Source organism: Sebastes umbrosus, chromosome 9 (assembly GCF_015220745.1).
Source record: "Sebastes umbrosus isolate fSebUmb1 chromosome 9, fSebUmb1.pri, whole genome shotgun sequence".
NCBI lineage: Eukaryota > Metazoa > Chordata > Actinopteri > Perciformes > Sebastidae > Sebastes > Sebastes umbrosus.
The window spans coordinates 6115926-6127952 of record NC_051277.1 but is presented as its reverse complement, the minus strand read 5'-3'; the positions used below and the strand labels follow the sequence as shown (position 1 = coordinate 6127952).

The 12027-nt window shown below is 41.8% G+C and overlaps 1 protein-coding gene across 6 annotated transcripts in view; it reads left to right on the top strand.

Annotated features, from left to right (window-relative positions):
* med12 (mediator complex subunit 12) overlaps positions 1–12027 on the top strand; it is a 28917-nt gene that overhangs the window by 841 nt on the left and 16049 nt on the right. For all 6 annotated transcript variants that reach the window (XM_037779732.1, XM_037779731.1, XM_037779728.1 and 3 more), the window contains exons 2-16: positions 1893–1997; positions 2090–2281; positions 5160–5319; positions 5548–5723; positions 6375–6485; positions 6841–7113; positions 7242–7388; positions 8029–8128; positions 8223–8359; positions 8598–8729; positions 9435–9561; positions 9736–9965; positions 10058–10117; positions 10226–10399; positions 10988–11132. In XM_037779732.1, the coding sequence (XP_037635660.1) occupies positions 1893–1997; positions 2090–2281; positions 5160–5319; positions 5548–5723; positions 6375–6485; positions 6841–7113; positions 7242–7388; positions 8029–8128; positions 8223–8359; positions 8598–8729; positions 9435–9561; positions 9736–9965; positions 10058–10117; positions 10226–10399; positions 10988–11132 (2269 nt within the window). The remainder of the gene's footprint in view (positions 1–1892; positions 1998–2089; positions 2282–5159; positions 5320–5547; positions 5724–6374; positions 6486–6840; positions 7114–7241; positions 7389–8028; positions 8129–8222; positions 8360–8597; positions 8730–9434; positions 9562–9735; positions 9966–10057; positions 10118–10225; positions 10400–10987; positions 11133–12027) is intronic.

Sequence of the window (12027 nt, the reverse complement as noted above, 5' to 3'; positions counted from 1 at the left end):
TTTGGCCTAGCTGTAGCTGGGCTAGTGCTGCTCTGCTCCTGATCTATTATTAACCTAAAGAAAGCAGCTTTTTTATACATTGCAAATTTTAAAATGAATTTGCACAAACCTGCTGACACTCAAGGGCAGCTGACTGTTAATACAGTCTTCCCTACTATTGTTCATGTTGATAATAAACCCATCATCAACCCAGAGCAAAGTTTAAGACTAGCACTGTAGCTCTGCAACAATCTGCTTTTTTTAGGATTGTGCTTGACTGATATAATTTGTGTTTTTAATCCAGTGAGTTATCTTAAACCTGCACAGCTAAACCTTCATGACCTGCAAGCTGTACATTAATTTAAGATCTGTGCTTTCAGATTGGGGTTTGGCCTAGCTGTAGCTGGGCTAGTGCTGCTCCTGATCTTTTATTAACCTGAATAAAGCAGATTGTGCTTTTTTTTTCATTGCAAATTTTCAAATAAATTTGCTCAAACCTGCTGACACTTAGTGAGCCTGGAGCTCAAGGGCAGCTGGCTGTTAATATAGTCTTCCCTACTATTGTGCATGTTGAAATTAAAAACCCATCAACACAGAGCAAAGTTTAAGACTTGCACAACAGTGCAATGAAAGCATTGAAACAATCTGCTTTTTTTGGTATTGTGTGTGACTGATAATTTTGGTTTTTAATCCAACGAGTTATCTTAAACCTGCATAGCTAAACCTTCATGACCTGCAGGCTGTACATTAATTTAACTGATGTGAGCTCAGTTTTCAGATTGTAGTTTGGCTTAGCTCTAGCTGGACTAGTGCTGCTGCTGCTGTGCTCCTGATCTATTATTAACCTGAATAAAGCAGATTGTGCTTTTTTTCCATTGCAAATTTTCAAATAAATTTGCACAAACCTGCTTTTCAGTGCCCCTGGAGCTCAAGGGCAGCTGGCTGTTAATACAGTAATACAGTCTCCCCTACTACTGTGCATGTTGAAATTAAAAACCCATCAACACAGAGCAAAGTTTAAGACTTGCAAATTGAAACAATCATTTTTTTTTTGGGATTGTGCGTGATTGATGATTTGTTAGTTAGCTTGATGTTTTTAATCAAACAAGTTCATTTAAACCTACACAGCTAAACCTTCTTGACCGGGAAGCTGTACATTAAGATTGTAGTTTGGCCTAGCTGTGGCTGTGGCAGTGCTGCTGCTCCTGATCTATTATTAACCTAAATAAAGCAGATTGTGCTTTTTTTTCCATTGCAAATTTTCAAATACATTTTGCACAAACCTGCTGACACTCACTCAGTGAGCCTGGAGCTTTTCAGTGCCCCGGGGCTCAAGGGCAGCTGGCTGTTACAATACAGTCTTCCCTGCTACTACTACTACTACTACTGTGTATGTTGAAAAGAAACCCATCATCCCAGAGCAAAGTTTAAGACTTGCACAACAGTACAAGCTAGCTTTGAAACAATATGCTTTTTTTTGGGACTGATAATTTGTTTGTTAGCTTTAATCAAACGAGTTGGCTTAAACCTGCACAACTCACCTTCATGACCTGCAGGCTGTACATTAATTTAAGATAACTGAGCTCAGTTTTTCAGAATTGGAGTTTGGCCTAGCTGAGACAGAGCTGCTGGCTCCTGATCTATTATTAACCTAGAGGATAATCTGTTGATGTAGATGGGAAACTGACTTGCTTTCACATCTCTGTGGGGGATTCTGTCATTGTTGATGCAAATATCTCTAATAATGACTTAGTCACATTTCATTATAATTATGTCTCCATTTTCCTGGTTTCAGAAATTAATTAAGCACATATCTCTCAAACTGCCACTAGCTGGTCTGGGGTCAGAAATTATGAGATATTGGAGATTTAGTAATTTTGTATTAATATTGCATTGAAATATATGTGTTTCAGGATGAGTTGACTGCACTGAATGTGAAACAAGGATTCAATAACCAACCAGCTGTGTCTGGTGATGAACATGGCAGTGCCAAAAATGTCAACTTCAATCCTTCAAAGGTAATGACTCTTTTATGGCACGCCACTTGTTTGTATTTTTTGTGTGATTGATTCGGCCTAATCATTACATGTTTCCCCTCACCGCTTTACAGATCAGTTCAAACTTCAGCAGCATCATTGCAGAGAAGCTGCGTTATAGCACGTTTCCAGACACGGGGAAACGCAAGCCGCAGGTCAACCAGAAGGATAATTTCTGGCTTGTCACAGCAAGGTCACAGAGCTCCATCAATAACTGGTTCACGGATTTAGCGGGGACTAAACCTCTGACACAGCTGGCTAAAAAGGTAAGACCCTGGCGTGTGTCTATAAAAGCCACCTCCTTACTAAATGATGAGACGTCATCTCCTCTGTACTACATTAGCCTCGGCCTCTGCACTGTGCTTGGATTCGCTGGTTAATTTCCATGGTGATTCTCTGCACAACACTCTCCTGTGCATGGTTTTTGTTTTCATGTTTTTATCTACCGATTCGGCTGATTTGGAAAGGACTGGGATGTATTTTCAGGCTGTCACCAAAACCCAACATTTTCCACCCATGTCCACAAGAAAGGAAATGGATTCCCACCCAAAATTCAAAGCATTTACTTTGTTAAAGTTCAAAATAAAATAAAAAAGAGCCTTTATTATTACAGCTATATGATTACCAATAATGATAAGATACAAATTTCTGTATGTCTATTATCTAGTCTTACAAATACTAATGAAAAGAGTGGTGTCTGTCATGAGGTTATTGAGTGGCTCTCAAAATAAAATGTTTTCTATAATAGGGCTGCAACTAACAATTATTTTCATTGGCGATTAATCTGTTGATTATTTTCTTAATTAATCGATTAGTTATTTGATCTATAAAATGGTGAAAAATATTGATTAGTGTTTCCCAAAGCCCAAGATGACGTCCTCAAATGTCTCGTTTTGTCCACAACTGAAAGATAACCAGTTTACTGTCAAAGAGGAGTAAAGAAACCTGAAAATATTCTCATTTAAGAAGCTGGAATCAGACAATTTAGACTTTAATTCTCCTTAAAAAATGACTCAAACCAATTAATCGATCATCAAAATAGTTAGCGATTAATTTAATAATTGACATCTAATCGATTAATCGTTGCAGCTCTACTCTATAATATGCTAACATGTTGAATGTAGCATGTTGAATTCACTGCTAAATGCTAATGTTACTAAGCTAAGCCACATACAGTTGAACCTTACAGCGACAAAGTACATCTTAGACTGAGGAAAGTTAGCCAAGTCTGACAATTTGAAGACGTCCTACCATACTCCCTCTTAATGACCGGAAAACACATTTTGGACGTATAGTGAACATTACAGCCTCACAGGGCTGCTAGTGTTGCTCTATACTTGTAGTTTGTCTTAAAGCTTGCCCAATACTCAGATATATCTGTGCATGTTTACATTCATTGTGCAAACACCTCCTAGTTTTACGACGTCAGCCCGCAAATTTAGCTTCACTTGTGCTGTGGTTTGGCGAGGCTCGATAGCCGTTTGCTTGCCAGGACAGCCTGGGCAGAGGTAGCTCACAACAAATTAGGTGTGGAGGAGAAATTTACGTGTCACTTGTGTGAAAGCCAAGAAGAGAAAAACGAACGGTGATAAAAACAGTCCCCAAACTCTCCTGGACGATTCAATTCAACACCACAAAAAGAAGAACAATGCAGAAAAAGGTAAGTAATGCAGCGTTTGTTTATTTCCTCGTTAAAACAACCCAATTGATGCTTCTGTTTAAAACAAGTCTATTGTTTGTCTTGTTTGGGTGTATTGACCCAAAACACAATGAATGCCATTGTTAGTGTTGTTAGTGGAAACAGGTTTTTATCGCTGTGTGTTATTTAAACACATAAATCTATTATTTATAGATTTGTCTCATGAGGTGTTTTTATTCATTATCCATTGTTAAATAATTTCCTCAGTAAGTGCTCTTACAAGTGGCAGCAAATAGGTTTTGAATATTAAAACACCAGGTTAAATTGAAGGTGAGCTTTCTATTTATATATATCTATTTTATTATTTACAATTACGTTGTAGTTTATGTATTTTCTTTTAATCCTGCTTGCATTGGTACATATACACTCACCGGCCACTTTATTAGGTACACTTTGCTAGTACTGGGTGGTCTTCTGCTGCTGTAGCCCATCTGCTTCAAGATTCAACGTGTTGTGCGTTCAGAGATGGTAATCTGCATACCTTGGTTGTAACGAGTGGTTATTTGAGTTACTGTTGCCTTTCTATCATCTCGAACCACTCTGCCCATTCTCCTCTGAACTCTGACATCAACAAGGCATTTTCGTCCACACAACTGCCGCTCACTAGATATTTTCTCTTGTTCGGACCATTCTCTGTAAACCCTAGAGATGGTTGTGCGTGAAAATCCCAGTAGATCAGCAGTTTTTGAAATACTCAGACCAGCCCGTCTGGCACCAACAACCATGCCACGTTCAAAGTCACTTAAATCCCCTTTCTTCCCCATTCTGATGCTCGGTTTGAACTTCAGCAAGTCGTCTTCACCACCTCTAGATGCCTAAATGCATTGAGTTACTGCCATGTGATTGGCTGATGAGCTATTTGTTTTAACAAGCAATTGAACAGGTGTGCCTAATAAAGTGGCCGGTGAGTGTATATACACATTTCATTGTTTTCTCACTACAATGAACAATGTTTTCCAACTGTGTTTATTACTGACTTTTGACAGATCACTTTTCCAGACGTACACCAGTTCCAGGTTTTCTGCTCAGCTGCTTAATTCAGACCACAGAAGAAGAAACCTCAGGGAAAACACAGCAGATGTCTTTAATTGAAATTGTGGACGTTTATGCATGCAAATCCTCCAGTGCATTCATTTTCATAACAGAACAGGCAATGTTGGAAAGGAAATATCATCTAACAAAAATGTTTATTTTATTGCGACAGACTTCTGAGGCCTGTATTAACATAATTTTGAAGTAACACGTGTTTCTAATATATATTGTTTATCCCATGGTTTGACTGTCCTGCCATCTGTTTGGAAACTACTCTTGTGATACGAAAACATTTTTAATAAATTACTTTGACCATTTTTTCTGGCCATTTGTGGTGTTTTGAGAAACATTCTTGGTGTGTTTGCATTGTTTCACTCAACATTACTGACGCTCGTGAAATGTTTTCGTCACAGGTTCCAATCTTTAGCAAAAAGGAGGAGGTTTTTGGATACTTGGCCAAGTACTCGGTCCCTGTCATGCGCTCAGCATGGATGATCAAGATGACCTGTGCGTATCACGCAGCCATCACAGAGACTAAAGTCAAGAAGAGGCACGTGATTGATCCTTGTATAGGTAAGCGAGTGACGCTAAACGTTGGTAAAGCAGCGTGTTTTTTATTGTTTCTTGCTGGTTGTGCTGTGATAGATAGTCATGTTTCATGTGCTCTTTTGGCTTATTATAATTAAAACATGATATGCTTTCTTCTATGGGATGATTAGATTTCTTTAAGTAGAATATGTTCTGCCATTTATTCCATTTCTGCGTCTTTAAGATGTATTTCTGTGTGTTTGTGTGATGCAGAATGGACTCAGATTATTACTAAGTACCTGTGGGAGCAGCTTCAGAAGGTGGCCGAGTTTTACAGACAGTTTCCCAGTCAGGGCTGCAGCTCGCCACTACCAGCCACTCCTGCTGACGTGGAGACGGCCATGAAGCAGTGGGAGTACAACGAGAAGCTAGCCATGTTCATGTTTCAGGTCAGTTGACATGTTACAGTGGAATTATTATACGCTACTGTAATCACATACATTTTTTTTTTTTCAGTAACACAGTAGTGTAATACGCTACAATGGATCTTTGCTAATTACCTTAGTTATTGGTCTGCTGAAAATAATGTTACAGGCTTTAATTGAGAAATTGAGACATGCTGTAAAATCTGTCTTTCAGACAAATTTTGAACAATTGTGATTTGTCAAGTATTAAAAACTTATTGTGTTAACTTTGACAGCCCTAAAATAAATACATAATAAGACAAATAAAATAAATAAATAATGACTAACACATTTTAAATAATAATTATTATTTTATTACTTGTATAACTTCACCTCTTCTAGCCAACATATCAAGGAAAAACAAAGTAATATGATTATTTTTCTTTACGAGTAATAAATAAAATAATCACTTTAGTGGTGAGTAATTCAGGAAAGGAATTAGTAATAGATTACTCTTTCTGATTAAGTTCCCCAATACTGCTTCTGCATACTTTACCTACCTGATTCCTTGAAATGAATAATGCATATTTCAGTCAATGAATCCATGAATGAATGAATTCTAGGTCTCCACATTAACACTGTGACTCTCTCGTTCATCTGCTTGACATTAAGATGTGTTTTGGTTTCTATGTTCAGGATGGTATGTTAGACAGACACGAGTTCCTGACGTGGGTGCTGGAGTGTTTTGAGAAGGTCCGACCTGGTGAAGACGAGCTTCTCAGACTTCTCCTGCCGCTTTTACTACAGGTATACCCCCCCTCCTCTATATCCGTTTACTATCATCTCTATCATCACTCATGCACTGATGGATTGATTTTTGGGAAACATGCAGTCCTGCGGAACATTCACACAGCTGTACACAGTCACACACACACACACTCGGTGTTATGACGGGCTCCTACAGCTGTCAACAGTTTATCATGAAGCAGTTGTGTGTCTTTGACCTTTGCTGACGGAGGCCCACGGAGGCCCACAGAGGCCCACGGAGGCCCACGGAGGCCCCGCAGCCCCTCATTCTGTTTCTATTTCCAAGCCGACTGATGTTAATGGACGCTGAGTGCTGTGGGTAATGCTGTGAATCTCTCTCTCTTCCGTCCCGCAGTACTCAGGGGAATTTGTACAGTCGGCTTACTTGTCACGGAGGCTGGCTTACTTCTGCACACGCCGCCTCAACCTGTTGCTAAGCGACGGGAGCCTGGGCCCCGGCACAGGAGGGCATCCAGCCCATGGCATGTTGACGCAGCAAGGTAACGCCCTGCCCCCCACCCCGACCTCGCAGCCGGTGGGAGGGAACCAGCTCCAGACGGCTTTCACAGACTTCTACATCTGCCCTCAGCACCGGCCTCTGGTGTTCGGGCTCAGCTGCATGCTACAGGTATAGTGTGGTATAATATGTTCATTTTGACTTACACACAATGGATACATGGAATATATAAAATCATTCATTCATTTATTAATTTTTCTTCCTCCTTGTTATTTTGTGTCTTGTCATTGTCCCATCAGAGCATCGTGTTGTGTTGTCCCAGTGCTCTGGTGTGGCATTACTCTCTAACAGACAGCAGAAACAAAACTGGTTCACCTCTAGACCTGCTGCCCATCGCTCCGTCCAGCCTACCAATGCCAGGGGGAAATACGGCCTTCACACAGCAGGTTCGTTTTCTTTTGGAAAAGCAGTGCAGGGTAACGGGTTTTTCCCCATCACATTGTAATTTTTGGTATTTTGGAAAAATTAACATTGAACATCCATCAGCGTGGTAAGAACTACCTAAAATGACAGTAACTATCTTTGGGAAAAATGTATTTGACTTGTACTTTGACTTTTTAATTTGGCCCATGTCCCTTCAACTAACATGGCGGGAGCATGCTTTATGACCTATACTGCAGCCAGCCACCAGGGGGAGATCCAGATGTTTTGGCTTCACTTTTGGGGAGCTGTCATGTCGTCCATCTTTATATACAGTCTATGATTAGAGGGAGAGGGGAAAATCTGGTGATGGTCTTGCAGCATAAATGTCCCAAAGCTTCTCTTTACCATACTGTAACTTATGCAAGAAATAACAGCTAATAACAGCATTTCTAGCAGCTTTCAGACTTGTCCTGTTTGACTCTTAAAACAAGCGTTACATTGCAAAATGTAATGACTCACATTAAGGAAACGGTAGTTTCACAAAAAATCCTCTGCTGAATGCGTTCCAAGATGAGCTGTAAATGTGTGTTAAAAGCTCAAAGGCATTGCGGTGGTTCTCTTGAGATATCAGGATAATGTTTCCTACCTTTTCTGCCACCACAGGTCCGTACAAAGTTGAGAGAAATCGAGGAGCAAGTGAAGGAGCGAGGCCAGGCCGTGGAGTTCAGGTGGTCGTTTGACAAGTGTCAGGAGACCACAGCAGGTTAGAAAGCTGATCCTTTAATGTCTGCAGAGACCTGTTTACAGCTCGTACAACAAGGTCAGTGTCTGAGATGATTTCTGTGATCTGTTGCCAGGCTTCACCATCGGGAGGGTTCTCCACACCCTGGAGGTTTTAGACAACCACAGCTTTGAGAAGTCCGACTTTAACAACTCACTGGATTCACTGTACAACCGAATATTCGGGTCAGGTCAGAGTAAAGATGGCCATGAGGTAAGGATCGATTCCCCTCACCTCTCTATTTTTTATTATGTATAAAGCATGAAAAAAACCTGTAAATCCTGAGACATGCATGATATATTAAAATGCAACGTTACAGTGATGACCTGGAGCTGGATTTGTTTTGCTGTGCTGATACCCTGTGATGAAAACTAATCATCAGACTATAAAATGTTGCCACAAGTTTCTATTTTTAGCCGTATTGTCTCATGTGGCGCATGTTTCTGTCCAGATGTCCCCAGATGATGACGCGGTGGTGACCTTGCTTTGTGAATGGGCCGTGTGCTGTAAACGCTCTGGCAGACACAGAGCCATGGTGGTGGCCAAGCTGCTGGAAAAGAGACAGGCTGAAATAGAAGCTGAGGTAAGAGACACGCCACTGCCCTCTGAGAGTTACTACCACGCGTCTCTGTCTCTCGCTTGCTCTCCACAGCTCCAAACTAATTGTTTCAGTAGTGATCAGGTTGACACTAGGACCGCCAAAGCCCACACCATTTAACTTAACTTTTGTTTCCCTCCTGCCCTGACTTTTCCTAAATACCTATTCTGCACATGCCTGTATTGTCATATTGATCGTATTACATATAGAAAGCCAAATACATGTTGTTTTTTTTCATGACATAAACCCCCTTTAGTCGCCAGGAGTAGCGCCGATAACCGTTGCCCCTCTTCTCCGACTCTTTAATAATAATATGAAATGACCATGTGCAATAAGTGTTTTTACATTTTTGTTTTTGAGGAGAAGCCTCGCCCTTCTCAGCAACTACTATTCTTCATTGAATGGCACCATGTGTTATGTTTCATCTGACAGACGCTCGTGGTTGACCTCAGATGCGTTTTGATGAGCTTTAGGAGAGAGCAACTTCTCTCTCCAGCCGTTAAAGTGACAGGGGGTCCCTTTGTGAGGGTGGGGCCTGTTTTTTAATCGGGTGAAACATAGATGCTGATCCCGGCAGTGCCCGGCTGTAAACCCGTGCGTCATGCCCTACAAATAAGAAAAGCTTGTTAACAGGTTTTCTACATTTAGCACTCAAAGACTGTTTGCTGCTGTGTGTTGTCTGTTTTGCAGAGGTGTGGTGAGTCGGAGGTGGTGGACGAGAAGGGCTCCGTGTCATCCGGCTCCCTCTCAGCCGCCACACTACCAGTCTTTCAGGATGTGCTGCTACAGTTCCTCGATACTCAGGCCCCCACACTGAGTGAGTTCCTGCAGCCGTGATTCACAAATGTGTCAAACTTGATCTAACATGGAAGGAACTTTATATCCTTTTGTCTTTGCCTCTTATTTCATTACCCAGTGCATATTTATAATAAATGATTTGGCAAGGGAACCCTGGTATTAAATTATTCAAATCCCATTTTCCCCTCTGCAGCGGAGCCCGGGAACGAAAGCGAGCGAGTGGAGTTCTCCAACCTGGTCCTGCTGTTCTGCGAGCTCATCCGTCACGACGTCTTTTCCCACAACATCTACATGTGCACGCTCATTTCCCGCGGCGACCTGGCTTCTGACTCCCACCTGCCGCGCCCGCGCTCCCCCAGCGACGAGCCCTCGGATGAGTCAGAGCGCAAGGAGCAGGACGCAGGCAGCAGTGTCAAGATGGAGGCATGTTGGAGGCATCTGTTGTTGGTGTTGTGTAGTGTGATGACTCATTTGTGTAAAAGGGTGGTAACACGAGGTTATTGCTTGTTCAACAGGATACCGGTCTGTCGGAGTCGATGGAAATCGATCACAACTCCAGTGCTAATTTTGACGAGGTGCACACAGCGTTTATATTTCCTTCCATAATACATAAATTAGATTTCTTTTGAAAATGTGGAATTCCTCGCGTACCCTTGCGTGAAGTCATTTCATTTGTCTTGCAGATGTTCTCTCCTCCGATGCTCTGCGAGTCTAAAGGGAGCCCCTCCCCTGAGAAGCCAGCTCCAGAGCAGGACAGCAAGGCCGGCTGTAAGGACAAGGGCATGGATCCCGCCTTCCCTCAACTGTATGAGCAACCTCGCCACATTCAGTACGCCACTCACTTCCCTATTCCTCAGGTAAGAGAAGAACTCACTTGGCATTTGAAAAGAAATCATAGAAAAATATACTTCTTGGTTTCTTTACAGGATTGTCTGTCTCACATGCGTCTGACAGAACAGATACTTTAATCAATACACAGGCTGCGTAACGGCTCGTGTTTCACGTATGCTATATGTGCGTAATCACACCCCAGAAGGATAATTTTCTGAGTAACGAAGCATATTTTTTTCCGGTTCAAGTCGATTTTCTTTTGCTTTACACGCGAAACTTCAGCGTTTGTGTATTTTGCTGCCAAAACGCAGATGACTTACACTCAACGATGAGCCTGAATGCATCCTGTGTAGACAGACGGAGGACTGAAGCTGCTGCTCTGCTAACAGGCGGATTTAGCTATGCAGACAATGTGTTAGAATCTAAAAGATATTGTCTGTCTGGGCCCAAATTGTTTGTTTCGCAGGTTATTTAGTGCACCCAGTATAAAAGGATCCCTTTTGGTTGTTTTTTCCCCTTGATTTGTCCCGTCTGTCTCCCTCAAACAACAAAATTCCAGCGGCTGACAAAATATGTTTACATACATTTTTTGTCTCTTTGTCAATTTCCTTCAGGAGGAGAGCGCCAGCCACGAGTGCAACCAGCGGTTAGTGGTCCTCTACGGCGTGGGCAAACTGAGGGATGAGGCGCGACACACCATCAAGAAAATCACCAAAGACATCTTGAAGGTGCTGAACCGCAAAAGCACAGCAGAAACAGGTAACGGTGTTCCTCGGTTTTATCAGCCGTTGACTGATCGCTTAGTGTGCCGTGTTTCACATTTACTGATGTTTTACATTACCTTAGCTGCAGGCGTGCCGTTTGTCTGGCAGCAAACTGCCATTTAAGATTACGTTTCACCTACTTTTCATGTTTAATGATGAACATGTTGTCAGGGAAATTGCTTTTGAAGTTTAATATGTGTCCCCCAGTTTTATTGACTGGACTTTTTTTTTTTTTTTACATCTCTGCAGAAAAACCACATGACAGAGATCATGTTTTAGCAGACACAACAGCAGCTTTATCATGCTTGGATGTTTGTAAAACATCATTCACATGCCGGCTCTCTCACTGCAGCCGTTCCAGCTGTTATCATCCTAATAACTCTCCTCTTTGAATACATTTCATTTGTATTCCCTCTCCTCTGCCCTTCTTAAGAGGACAGGCTTTCTTTATCGACCCCTTAGGGGGCTTATATCACTCAATCTTCTTTCCACCCAATTTCTATGCTAACAGCCCTCATCTGTTCACAGCCACTTTATCTCAGATACATGTGACCTTATTAAGGCGATTTAAGTTTTTTTCCAGAGATATAATTGCATAGATTGGAGTGTTTTGTGTCACCTTATCACATCCGCTGTGAGCTGATGATGACCTTCAGCTCACAGTGGTGTTTCTCTTAAATGAAAAGCACCACTTTTCCTTTTCTTTAAAGGGCCATTTACAGGCAGCATCTTTTCCACTGACGCTTCAAATCGAAGGAGGCTGGAAATGAGATAACAGACCATCGGCTTAACTCGATTTCACGGCTGGCCTGCTCGGCAGACTGGACAGAATACCGCTGACCAGCTATGAGTTTGCTGCTCCACTCTCTTATTTCTTATTCTCCTCTCTT